We start from the raw sequence: 13963 nt of genomic DNA on the forward strand, positions 1-13963 counted from the left end.
TTCAGCCTAAAATACAGATAACAATTTCTAAATTTTAAACGTGCTTTTAATTGGACCATTGGAATTAATAAGATTAAGATTTTGTCCACTCAGATTTATAGTTTTGAAACCACATTACTTCAAGATAAATTGTAGATAGTGATATGTTGCTAAAAAGGTTTTAAATATTTTTTTATGGAGAAGATTCATGAAAATTCATGAAATTAATCATGAAATTCATGAATTTATGGAGAATTTTCATGGGAAAACTGGAATTGTATTATAAATTTAAAAAAAAGTAACAAAACAAAATATATGCTATTTTTGACCTATTATACAACTTGTTTAGATAATGGATTTATGAGATGTATCAAACAATCTAATTTATAAAGAAGTCCAATAAAATATCAGGGTTATAACTGTTGTGTGACTTTTATTTACATTTCCTCAGGTGAGCTAGCTGAACTTCTTACAAAACCTCATTATAATAAGTTATGTTTAACATATTTAAAGTGAAAGTTGTACCCTGATTCAACAATTATAAAAACTTTATATAGAATCCATACAATTACTGTGAATGTACCGTTCTAATTGAGAATATGTACTGCTAAAAAATTATTGTGACTGGTAATAAACAATTACCGGTAACACAACCCTACAGTAAAAAAATAGCAGATTAGTCCACATAAAGTTACCTGTGCGAGTCCAAACGGATGATTCTCAAGAGGAAACAGTTTCCTTCGGTCCTTGCCGTTGAGGTTGGCAATCTCAATACAGTCTCTAACAGCGTCTGCCCAGAACAGTTTTCGCTCTTGGGCATCGATGATGAGTCCCTGCGGGAAGCCGAGGTCGTCCTTCACGATGACTTCCCTCTTGGATCCATCCATCATCGACCGCTCGATCCTGGGCTCCTCTCCGAGATCCGTCCAGAACAAGAATCTGTAAATGGAGTGGGAGCTTAGCAGGATGTCTATCAGCTCCTCTAAATAAAAAGTCTGCCAACGTAACCTTGAAATAATTTTGAAGTAAATCCCTCCATCTTAAGATGTTCTCTGAACTACTGAGTCAATGTATTTTCACATAGATAAAATCCATTGGTGATTGGTGGGGTTTGAACCAAAGCCTCAGAGGCCAAAGTCCCACGCTTTATTCACTAGTACAGCCAAGATCGTCACCCCTAATTCTCATCAGATAACTTTCAAAAACCTATAATGATTACCGATGCGACTGGTTGCAATCTATCACTAATATACATCTTTCCATCCTCAACATTTTTATATTATAGGTGTGTACATACGTTGATAAGTGTTGGAATATGCATTTCATAATGTTTGGAGAAAAGCGTCAGCATGTGAAATGCTAATCAAGAGGCTATTTAAAATAACAAATACATAGCTTTGAGTTTCAATTACACATTTTGCAACCCAATATTTCTGATTGTAGAATGGAATTCAACAATTACCCTCTCTGAGGAAAAACTGCCACAGATCTCGGTTCGTTTAGGTCAGTTCCAACTACAGTTTTGCGACACGATCCGTCAAGACGAGCCACCTGGAGTGTCCTCAGACCGTAGTCTGTCCAGTAGATGTTGTCTGCCAGCCAGTCCACGGCCAGACCATACGGAGCTGTTAGGTTGGTACTGATCACATCAGCTGTGCGCGAGAGGTTCAGCATGTCAACGGACCTGTAACAAATCAAAGTATGAAGAATGTAGATTTCCTTGGTCGTTATGACAAAATGTGTGTGCTACTGCTACTGTGAACATTAGTCTTTGTTACTAAGATAGTTTATGTAACATAAAAGATGCCATATAGTTTACAATAAGTTGCCCTTTCAGTTTTTTGTGGCGTATACAGAAATCAGTACTTGACATCAGTGGTACAATTCAACCGAGTTTATTTTAAATTTTTATCCTGAAAGTGGCTACAATAGGTGGCTATAATATTGATTTAGTCAATGATTCAACTCCCAACTATAGTATATGTTTTATGTACCTTATGTTACCCCATGTGCAAAGTACATTCCACATTATATACTGTAACTTCCCTTATCAGATAAGAGAATGGGAGGGGACAGTGTCAAAGTTTTAATCAGAATGGGGCGGTGGCTCCTTGGCCTGAGCGATGACACGCTGCAGAAAACATTATTAGATCCTACTATAGGACACCTGTTCTATAGTGTTTACTCTTTTCACCTGTTTTTACTGTAAGATCTTTGACTTTAGTACTGGTGCCTAATTTATTTTACTGCCTATTTGATGTAAAAGATAGTCTTCTCTCTGGTGTAGTTTTCTTAAGTTTTATTAAGTTAAGTTTTATTTTAGCAAAGTTAAGTTTATAATATAATTTTCCATCCAACATTTAAATGTTTTTTTTCTCGAGTGAGAAGTATTGCACAACATCAAAGATTTTCCCCACACGCAGATGAACAGTCTTTGAAAAGATAATTTCTGTGGTATTGTTTTGTTTCTATTAGACACAATAATACTTTTGTACTTTTGTTTACTTTTGTACTTGTATCCTTTTTAGAAAATAACTAATCTATCTAACTTATATTTCATAGATATACCTGGGTTATTCATTACAACACAAGACATCTCACCTGATCACGTGTAGGTCCACGTCCGAGTAGAAGATGAGGCTCTTGTTCCAATGGAAGTCGACAGCGAAGGCGTTGCTGATGCCGGTGACAGGCAGTGTGACGTCGACACGGTCGTCAGTGTCGAAGCTGACACGAGCCAGACTGTTCTTAGTGACCAGCAGCAGGTAGGCGCGAGGCTGTGTTTGGCAGGTGCTGCCGTCAACTGACATGAGCACGCCCGTGGGACAGGCGCAGGTGTAACCCGTGGGGGAGCGCAGACACAGGTGTGAACAGCCTCCGTTGTCAACTCCGCAAGCGTTTTCAGCTACGTTGTCAGTCTGCGCAACACAAAATAATTAACTATGACATTTTAAGTTTACATTACTGTTGATAGAGTCCTGGGGCTAACAGACACGCAGGACGCCAAACAGAACACTGATATTTTGTCCTAATAAATACTTCTTTAGATAGTAGATAACAAGTGAGTAATTTGTTTTTGATATTTTATTAGTTTATCCACTAGCTCTTGGGCTCTATTTTTCTCAGGATATATAGCTGAACTCTGTACCTCTGCAAAACATTTCCTTTTGCACTATTTTGGACTGTGTCGTCAGGTGAGAAGGATATAAGTTTACAATATTAGTTCTATCATAGACAAATAGAATGAAAATATAGACAGGCAAAGGAAGGTTCCGTGATGTGCCGCTAGGGCGTGCTCGGTGTTTGATTTGTTGCTGTCGTTGGCTCCTCAGACCCTGCAGAGGTGTGTGCCGTAACTACACGGCAATCCTAGCGGTAGACGCCAGAACATATGATAACCTTAGCAATGCTGTCGGTCTATATTTAATTCTTTTTGTCTATGGTTCTATCCAAACCAGAATTAAAATTACTAAGCTAACTTAATTGAAGAAAACTTACAACAATGGAATAAAAAATCATAACATTGAGTAGGTATTTTTAGTAATAGAACCTTTTTACTAGTCTCTAGTCTAGATTAGAAATAGAAAGCAGGCCTAGATCAATTTTTCTTCAATCTACTCTTTGCAGAAGTCCTATATTGATATGAAATATCAGCGTTATCGTTTGGGATCTTTTACTGTACAGTATGCCTATGGGTTCCTCGACTTTAGACAATCTTCTATTCCAAAACAACTTCTTAAGCAGTCACAGGACTCTTCCCTGGAATATTTTAAATACATAAATTTATTCACAGGCTTACCTTTAAATAAGTCCATAGAGACACATAAAACATCACAAAATTACAAAATTAAAAGTAGAAATTTTCGTGGTCACTGACCACTTTTTCAACCACTGGAGATTTAGTACGGTGCAATTAGACCTAAACCGGGACATCCAAAAAAAAGGTTTCAAACCAATGCCAAATTGTTGAGTACACTTCCCTCAATATGTAAAAAAAGTTACACTTATTTGAGTGTCGGGTTTGGGGGGGAGGGGGTGAAAATGGGGTGAAAATTACTTTTTCGCAAATACCTCAAAAACAGTGCGTTTTTCTTAGAATATAATGAATTACAAAAATAATCTACATTAAATTTCAAACAAAATGATACCATACAATACCTATCTACTATGAACGGTTCAGGTAATATTGAGGGGTAAATGTGATTTTTTTCTTAAAATTCTAAAAAAGTTGTTTTTTAAATGGAGGAAACCCATGGACACCCATAAAAAAAGTTTCTAATGAGTGCCAAATTGTTCAATAAACCTCCCTTAATATGTATACAAAAGTTACACGGATTTGAGTGTCGGATTTGGGAAGGAGGGTTAAAAGAAAAGGGGGGGTGGATGGGACTTTTTTTACTTTTTTGCAAATACCTCAAAAACGGTGAGTTTTTGTCTAAATATAACAAATTACAAATATAATCTACATTAAATTTCGAACAAAATGATACCATACAATACCTATCTACTATGAACGGTTCAGGTAATATTAAGGGGCAAATGTGATTTTTTTCTTAAAATTCTAAAAAAGTAGTTTTTTAAATGGAGGAAACCCATGGACACCCATAAAAAAAGTTTCTAATGAGTGCCAAATTGTTCAATAACCCTCCCTTAATATGTGTAAAAAAGTTACACTGATTTTCGTGCCGGTCTTTGGTAGGAGGGTGTGAAAACGGGGTTGGGAATTTTATTCATAAGTAATTTTGTAAATTTTGTTAAGTAACACTTTTTATTTTCCATTTTAGTCTTTGGTAGGAGGGTGTGAAAACGGGGTTGGGAATTTTATTCATAAGTAATTTTGTAAATTTTGTTAAGTAACACTTTTTATTTTCCATTTTATCACAAATATAACTACAATATAAATAAATATGACTTACCTACCTAAAAAAGACAAACCTACCTAGATACGGGAACACGGTGATCTTTCTACCGTTTGAATTCTTAAGAAGATGGAATAAAAAATAACTGAAGTTACAACGATTTTTAGTTGTAAAATTATTGTGATTAAGGCTACGCTATTCAGGGTTGCCTCATTTTACAAATAAAAATCGTAATATTTATTTATTTTTTATTATTTTAAAAGCTAAATAAAAGTGTTACAGACATTTTTTCATAAAATTAGCCATTTCTAGCAATTTCAATTTTAAAAAATTAAATGGCCGCCATTTTAAAATTTGTATTGGATTAAGATATTTTTTTTCTAACGTGGGTCTATTTTACCTCAACATACATACCAAGTTTGTTAATGATCGGTTAAAAAATTCAGAGATGAAATAATGTTTTTGTGAAAAAAACAAAATGGCAAATATCTGGTTAACGAAGCATTTTGGAAAAAAATACTCTTGATTTTCTTTTTATTTTCACCCATAGAACCATTTCCTGGGGTTTGGCTGTTTACTTACAGGACTCCCTGTATACAGGATGTCTCACCTAAAGTGAACCAATAGCTAACTTTTTTATCATGGGTTATGCAGTTAGTTGACTTCTTATGGGACACTCCCCTTTATTTTTTTAGATGATTTGGAATGGTTCCCAATTTTAAAAATATGTTCGCCATTTTCCAATATGGCCGACAACTTTGTTATTTCTTATGGAACACCCTGTAGTTTATGATTGTTTATGGGTATAAATCCAAGTTAAAAACATTTTTAATTTTGACATTTTCTCTTAAAAGCTACTCATTTAGGAGTTACAGCATGTTACACTTATGGAAAAAGGCTTGTTGTGTACATTCCGCATCCTGTAGCTCATAAACGAGTAAGTTAATAGAGAAAATGCAAAGAACAAAAACTTTTTTATGGGTATCCATGGTTTTCCTGCATTTAAAAAACAACTTTTTAGAATTAAAAAGAAAAATCACATTTACCCCTCAATATCTCCTAACACGTTCATGGTAGATAGGTATTGTATGGCATCATCTTGTTTGAAATTTAATATAGATTATTTTTGTAATTCATTATATTTTAAGAAAAACGCACCGTTTTCGAGATATTTGGAAAATAGCAAAAAAAGTCCCATTCCCCCCCCCCTTTCCTTTTAACCCTCCTTCCCAAATCCGACACTCAAATCCGTGTAACTTTTTTATACATATTAAGGGAGGTTAATTGAACAATTTGGCACTCATTAGAAACTTTTTTTATAGGTGTCCATGGGTTTCCTCCATTTAAAAAACAACTTCTTTAGAATTTTAAGAAAAAAATCACATTTACCCCTCAATATTACCTGAACCGTTCATAGTAGATAGGTATTGTATGGTATCATTTTGTTTGAAATTTAATGTAGATTATTTTTGTAATTCATTATATTCTAAGAAAAACGCACTGTTTTTGAGGTATTTGCGAAAAAGTAAAAAAAGTCCTATTTTCACCCCATTTTCACCCCCTCCCCCCCAAACCCGACACTCAAATAAGTGTAACTTTTTTTTACATATTGAGGGAAGTGTATTCAACAATTTGGCACTGGTTTGAAACTTTTTTTTGGATGTCCCGGTTTGCTCTTTTTTTAAGCTAGTTGCACTGTACTAATTGGAGAAATGGCAATGGCAGTTGCAATTTGAATCTATTACACCTTGTCAGGGTTGCCAACACAGATGAAGAGACCAAAAATTGTTTTTACTGTTGCATATGTATGAATGTGTTCACTTATTATGAATATCCACTATATTTACACTGTTCTGTATTTACACATATGTACACACACATATTAAACATTTTTTATATACACTAGCCTGCTATGGAAGGTGAGGAATGGGGTTTATCTTAGATTAAGGTTTGGTATTATTTATTAAGGAATTATTTCCTTAATAATTCCTGGCAAATGCCCTATCTTTTTATAAGATAAATTTATTCAAAGTTATTTCATGATTGATAACACTATCGTGCACTAACTGAAGAACTAATCTGTTTCCCTACTGCAGATAGAACCTGACCTGTATCGAGCGGATATCCATGAGTCCACGCAGATCACTGCGTATCACAGTGCGGTCAGAACCGTTGTTCTTGTCTGCTCGGTGCAGTGCTTCTGTCTCCCAGTCCGTCCAATAGATGTGGCTGGAACATGACAATTGTGGGACTTCATTACCTGGTCAAACTCATACTGAAGTTAAAATATCTAAGACTTGTTTAGGTTTTACAGAACCAATTACAAAACGTTTTTCCTAAATTTAAGTCTTTTGTAAAATTTAGTCAACTGTTCAGCCAAAATGTTTGATCTTATATTACGATTTCTATAATTTTCAGAGTGACTATTTCCAAATTCACCAACCATAGCATTTACATTAGCAGCAAACGTGCTGAAAATAACAACATTCGGATTTAGGCATAACAAAGTTTTGTCTTTAACTTTGTTTTTTTTAACCATGATTTTTTTTAACTACCTGTTCAGTATTCACTACAGTTTTTCTTACAGATCTTGAAAAATTACTGTATTTTTGTCTAATCCTGGAAACTGTAAACAAAAATCCGCAGTATGGAAACTCACAGACCAAAAACTAAAAATACATCACATTACTTTTTGAATTAGAATACAGCTAATCAGCTATGATAGTAAACCTAGTACAAAATTATATGATTTCAGGAAAGAGCTCTAAATAAAATATTCTAAGAGTTTCTATTAAATTAATACAATGCAGTGCACTTATTTTGGAACCTACGTTGGAAGCTCAATTAAAATATTTTTTTCACATGGACAACTTAAATAGGGCACTTATTTTCATGCCATAATTTACACGAGATATTTGATGAAAAATTGTATGGTCAATGATAACCAATTTACCAAATTTGTGTTATGATAAGTTGTAGGCCTACAGATTAAAATTAATTAAATAATGATATGATATACATTTAGTAAACAATCTATACATAGTTAATTGTATGTATAGGACCATAAATTAGTAATAATGTCATTCTTATGGAACAGCTGAAGACAATTTTTATATTTTATGTTACAATTTTGTCCACTATGTGAAGAAGGTTCTACTGTGTAGAATGTATTTTTGGTTGCTTAAAAATCATTTGACTTCAAAACAAAACGAGTTATTTGTTAACTAGTAATTTTTTTTTTTTTTTGTACTGTAAGTGAAAAGCGTGAAATGTAAAATTTACCGTAAATAGACTAAATGTGGTCAACATCAGCACACTCTAACCAGACATGAAACACACATCAAAACATCCCTCAGGATTTACAATAGTATGAGATGTCTATATTTGTATCTAAAGTCAATTATAATTTACCTTCCAACAATCACCAATCCGTACGGATGTGGAAGGTCACCAAGGATTATTTGTCTGTCGGAGCCGTCCAAATGGATGCTCTCTATGGTTTTCTTCTTAGCGTCAGTCCAGTAAAGACGGTCGGCTGGCCTATCAATAGCCAAACCATTGGGCCAGTGAATGTCCTCGGAGATAAATGTTTTCCTACATTGAAAACAAGGGTTGGTTTAGTAGTAATTCTAATCTACTAACTGAAGTGTGAAAAATACCAGTAAGATAATAGGTAATATACCCATAAAGATTTTTTTTAAATGCACTCAATAATAAGCTCAGGAACATAGCACTATTTTACTACCCAACATAAAAAAAAAAATGTCTATCATAGAGGCAAAATATGAGTAGAACTAAGTTGTCCTGATGAAGAGGCTCTTAATAAATTACTATTTTTGGAGCATCATAGCCTTATTTTATTTTCAAATCTAGAATCGGGTCATAAACATCTACGCACTTGTTTTGTGTCTGAACTTAATCGTTGTGTGCCCAGCCAGGCCATAATGTTGCAAATTGTTTATTTTTATTAATGTGTATTTTAAGTTTAAATTTTTCTTGTGACAATATTCATTACTAAGAATAAGTGTACATTTTATTCAAAGAATAAGACTAAACTATCTTTACTTGTGGCAGGTTCTAGGCATTTGGCGGTTCTTGAACCTTGACAAGGGGGGCTATCGGAGGGGGTGTCCTACACCTCTCAAGAAAAGAAGGGGGTCCGAGTATTTTTAAAGACGCTTAGTGACTTTCTAAAGCCATTAACGGCTAGAACTGTGTCCAAAAACCTCAGTAGGACAAAGGCCCCACTAGAAAAACAGGCCATGCAACAGGATCCATGACGTCACACTAAAGTCTGTCTAAAATAATTGTGCGGTTGAAATTCAACATATGATTTCCCTATTATGGTAAATCTCCCTCTCATTTACCCTTTTCTACACAAAAATACCCGTAACAATCATCTGTTTTATATTGCAGACAGGTTTTTAGGAAGCATTTGTTTATTATGCTTGAACTACACACATAATAAAACAAGAAGATTTATTTTAACATAAATAATCTACGTATTAATTTTAATTTCATTAGAAGTTTTGTTGTAATATAGATAATCTTGGACTAACATTTATGCTTTATGCTTTTGATGGATTGTTTAAAATACAATTTCAGTTCAGGTAATGTAACTATACATTATTAAATTAGTTAATATCGTGGTGAACTGGTTTCACAATTCTAAAGCGATTCTTCACTTCTTATTTAGTTATTATTTTAATACCGTCGGCAATGGGAACTTTGTCAAGGTCTCTAGCGGAGCCCTAAGGTCAGATCAGGATGAAAACCATTGGGTTATCCTGTTTATGCCTGAATAATCAGTGTACAACATCAGAGTACTTTGCCTTTAATATGTACCTATTAGGTCATGATGAACAACGGAGTCATTTCATTAAACTTGTTTTATTATACCATACATTATTTGCTATAATTTTCTTTTACTGAGGATAAACTAATATAACAAATTGATCATACTATTTGAATGAACGAGTTATGTTTAAAGATACACACAAATTAAACCATTTGTATGAAACAGTTATATTTAAGTTTTTGCATTTTTTCGTTGTTTACTAATAGTTTAAATATTTCAAATCCCTAATAATAAAAGCCCAATATGCCTGAGTACACACCAAATAGAAAACAAAACTCGTAAAAATATATAAATATAATTTTATTTATAAAACATATATTAAACCACAAAATGAACACAATGATGTAAATTTAACAAAAGTTAGATGTAATGTGAACGTTAACAAAGTACTGGAAACGTTCCATTACATCATTCACTCTCATAACTGGAAAGTAGATGTTCACCATCATCTTCGCTTAAGCCACCAGAGTCAGTGTCATCCTGCAGATTTATAATGAATGGTTCCATAATTTCGTCACGCAGTCCTTCTTTAAAAAAATCTTCTTCCTGGATATTTTCAGCATGAATTACGCATTTCTTCCAGTCTTCTACTGTTACATGGTTCATGACATTTTCAAGAAGGTTCCTGACATCCTTTATTTTGAAAGACGTGTTATTTTGCGCTACCTCCCCTTTCACTTGAGCCCAAATTAGCTCTATGGGATTGTATTGACAATGGTAGGGGGTAGACGAACAACCTCAGACCCATCTGCAACGCAAGTTCATCCAGTTCGTACTGTGGGGGAAAATCTTGCCTGTGCTGCCGCACGGTGGTAAGGAGTTCTGCTACTGTGTGGACTGGATTGTGTTCAATACCATTATCTGATAGCCACTTCACAATGTCTGCCTTTCTTGATTTTGAACTTGGAATTTTGTTAAGTCGTTTCGAATGGTAGCTGGCATTATCCATTACAATAATCTTTTGATATATTTTCTATATTACAATCTTCGGAGTCCATATTATGTGCTGCAATGTATTTAATTCCTTCTCAAGTTAAGTTTTGGCCTTTTTTTCTATTTCTAACTAACACTAATCAATTAAACCCAGACTGAATAATATTAAACTGCACAAAATATCATCATAATAATCACAATGTTGTTTACTACTAAAATGTAAACAAAGTGACACCTGTTGTAAAATTATGAACAGTATGAATCAGCTGTAGGCTAATATGTGGTGGTGGCAGGGGCTAGGGAGAAAACAGGGGAAAACAAATTTGTCCTTCAACCGCACATTAAATTCAGACAGAGTATAGTGGATAGATTTCATTGATAAATTCATTGCCATCACCACTCCCATATGTTTTAGGTAAATAAACAACCTGGTTGTTTGTAAGATTTTAATGGTACGGTAAGAGTTTAGTACAACTATCCACCACTGTGACGTAGTGTTGCGCTGCCCGTGCTGCAGCATGGGCCTGTTATTTCTAGTGGGGCCTTGGTAGGACAAAATGTATTATATTATATTTTCAGAGTCCAATGGGGGGGGGGGGGCTTAACCACTGTAGACCCCCTATTGAAATCGCTCCTGACTTGTTGGTTGCTTTACCTGAGAGTGCCGTCCATGCCAGCCTGCTCGATGCGGCCTGTCTCGCCCCAGTCAGACCAGAACATCAGTCCGAGGTGATAATGGATGACGAGTGCTCGAGGCTTGACATTGTCAAACCCTGACCAGAACAACACCTTGCGGTTGGAGCCGTCTAACTCTGACACTTCAATAGTTTTGCGCTCTCCGTCCGTCCAGTATACCTGTATATTAGAACGTGTGATGTAAAATGTGCAAAACATGGCATCACCACTATAATCCTGGATGTATTGTTATAACATCCAGAAGTGCTTCAGTTACTGAGAGGCATCAATTACCTTCATCACTTGAATCACTGTCAATCCTTGTTATACAACTCATCAAAAATGTGTATTTTGCTATTATTAGTGTTTTTAATGTAGGTTTTTGTCTATCCACATTTTTGGTAATGGTATACAGCATGTATATTTCCATGTATGTCTTGTAAACAGTGGAGACAATGAGAATTACTTTTATTACTGTTTCTAACATTTCCCTAACTCTGATATAACTCTGATTTTTTCAGATCAAAAATGCATTTCCGATGAGTAAACAAAACAATATAAAACAGATGAAAACAACAAGTTATTTTTGAAACCAAACAACTGAATTCACCTTCCGTCCAGTGGAGTCAACCACAATTCCATCAGCAGCGACCAGTCCGTCTCCAATGACCACTTGGACGTTCTTACCATCACGAGTAGCCTTCTGGATAACATCCAGTTCTGTGTCCGTCCAGTAAATCTCTCCTGTGAGGTACAAACATAGCTTGACAAACATATCCTTACAATACTAGAATACAAATTTTGTTAATATAGTTGTCTATCTTGAAACAGACAAAAGCTGTTTACTTTAAAGTGAGAAGGGTAAAGAAATAACAGAATATTTAAAACTAGTTTGTATAGATGGCATGATAATTTGATGATAAAAGAAATTAAGGTAATCAAAAGCACGAGGAGGAAACCAAGCCATAACCCATAAGCTTTAACATACAGTCCTGTTTGTAGAAGTCCAAGGTGGCTGGAGCGCTATTGCTGCTATTCGGGCTTAATGGGCTTTTTGGCCCAACCGGCCGACAGTGGCATGGTAGATCAGTTAGCCAAAGCGTTTTTAGCTTTTATTTTAGTTAGTTAAGAACATAAAAAGTTGCAATTCATATTCTATTAAAGCCATAAAACAACATAACCTAAAAATAACATTTTGACTTAAACAAAAATATTACTTCAAAAGTTAATAAACAGAAACTGGAGAGAATTGTCTCAACCCAAGTACCCCCAACTATTTATTACAAACATTTTAGTCTCTGGACTACGATTATACAAATGAAAAGTTTAAAATATCTGTAACTGTTTTCTGTTAAGTGATCAAGAGTTTACCCTTAAAGGTTCATTTGTAAGCTGAGTACCCAGTTTAAAAACAAACCTTTTCATCCCCAGGATTGTGAAAAGTCGTTAAAAACACATAGGTACACAAACACTAGTCGTGACTCACCATCTGCCAGTAACACCACTTGATCAGTATTAACATTTGATATTTTTTTTTTGTGTTTTTGTGTCTGTTTGTGTAAGACGTATGTGTTTGTGACTTTCAACAGGTTTGAAACCATGGTTATCCTTTTACCACTATCATCCAAAAGTTATAGTGTATTTTCAACCTTATCAGTTTATCCTTTTTGATAAGTACCTGTTTTCCTGTCAGCATCCACAGCATGAGCACCCTTAAGTTGTGGTAAGGGAAGCACAACATCCACAGTGTACGGCACATCCAGTGAGATCTGGCGGATGTCCTCCCTGTGGGCGAAGATCAGAGAGTTGGTCGGTCCGGCGGCACACTGCTTCCCGTCCGTCTGTGGAGAGAAATACAGCACATTGGAGTACTAAACAATTTCGAGTCAAGACTGTCATTAGTACTTTGAGTTAATAGGTACCGGGTAGCCGTCGGGTTGTCTCGGCTCCTTCGACAACAAATGATGATGATGATGATGATGAGTACTTTGAGTCCCACATTCATTAATTGAATTGAACCGACCAGTAGTTAATGCGTGATTGAACTTCAAACAAATAAATAAACAAACAAACACAGAAACTTTCACATTTATAATATTAGTATTAGTATGATTATACCTATTTCATCTAAGAGTTATTTTTGTTAAAGTTAAAGCATAAATTGTTTTATTTAAGTGTATGTTTTGTTGTGATACTTATCATGGTCAGTACAATAGTCTTTGGGCTTAAAGGGTAAAAAAAGGTTTAGGGGAAAAAAAACCTGTTGTGTTTAAAGGTTCACATCCATTAGATAAAAAAAAAGATAACGATAAAAAATAATGATTTGATAAAAGTAGTCATAATTGTTAAGTAAGTTTTCAGGAAAATGTTTTTTATATCTTGTACTATATCATATTTTATGCATTTGTATTTGCCACCGACAGAGAGAGTAGGGGTTTTCAATTGAACCTAGTGGGATCAGCACAATGCCTATTGGTGAACTTGGCGGAAGGATATTTTTGCGAAGTTTTAGCGTCGCATCGGGACGCTTGCCCAGTCTGTCGTTTGCCGGGTTTACCTAACACATGTCACTTTGACATAATTAATTTGTTCTGCCCATTGCGGCTTTCCCTCTTATAGTTTTAATTCTCTATTATTGCCACTCGTATTAGTCCGTGGC

The 13963-nt window shown here is 34.9% G+C and overlaps 1 protein-coding gene across 1 annotated transcript in view; it reads right to left on the reverse strand.

Annotated features, from left to right (window-relative positions):
* Window positions 1-13963, reverse strand: part of LOC128990587 (low-density lipoprotein receptor-related protein 4) — a 71484-nt gene that overhangs the window by 4422 nt on the left and 53099 nt on the right. The window contains exons 22-29 of the mRNA XM_054413028.1: window positions 12983-13145; window positions 11915-12048; window positions 11285-11484; window positions 8250-8432; window positions 6947-7067; window positions 2581-2897; window positions 1442-1663; window positions 675-918 (exon numbers count right to left, since the gene is read on the reverse strand). Coding sequence (XP_054269003.1) covers window positions 675-918; window positions 1442-1663; window positions 2581-2897; window positions 6947-7067; window positions 8250-8432; window positions 11285-11484; window positions 11915-12048; window positions 12983-13145 — 1584 coding nt within the window. The remainder of the gene's footprint in view (window positions 1-674; window positions 919-1441; window positions 1664-2580; window positions 2898-6946; window positions 7068-8249; window positions 8433-11284; window positions 11485-11914; window positions 12049-12982; window positions 13146-13963) is intronic.

The sequence above is a fragment of the Macrosteles quadrilineatus genome, unplaced genomic scaffold, assembly GCF_028750875.1.
Source record: "Macrosteles quadrilineatus isolate MER2022 unplaced genomic scaffold, UCM_ALF_1.0 Scaffold_3__2_contigs__length_128488019, whole genome shotgun sequence".
NCBI lineage: Eukaryota > Metazoa > Arthropoda > Insecta > Hemiptera > Cicadellidae > Macrosteles > Macrosteles quadrilineatus.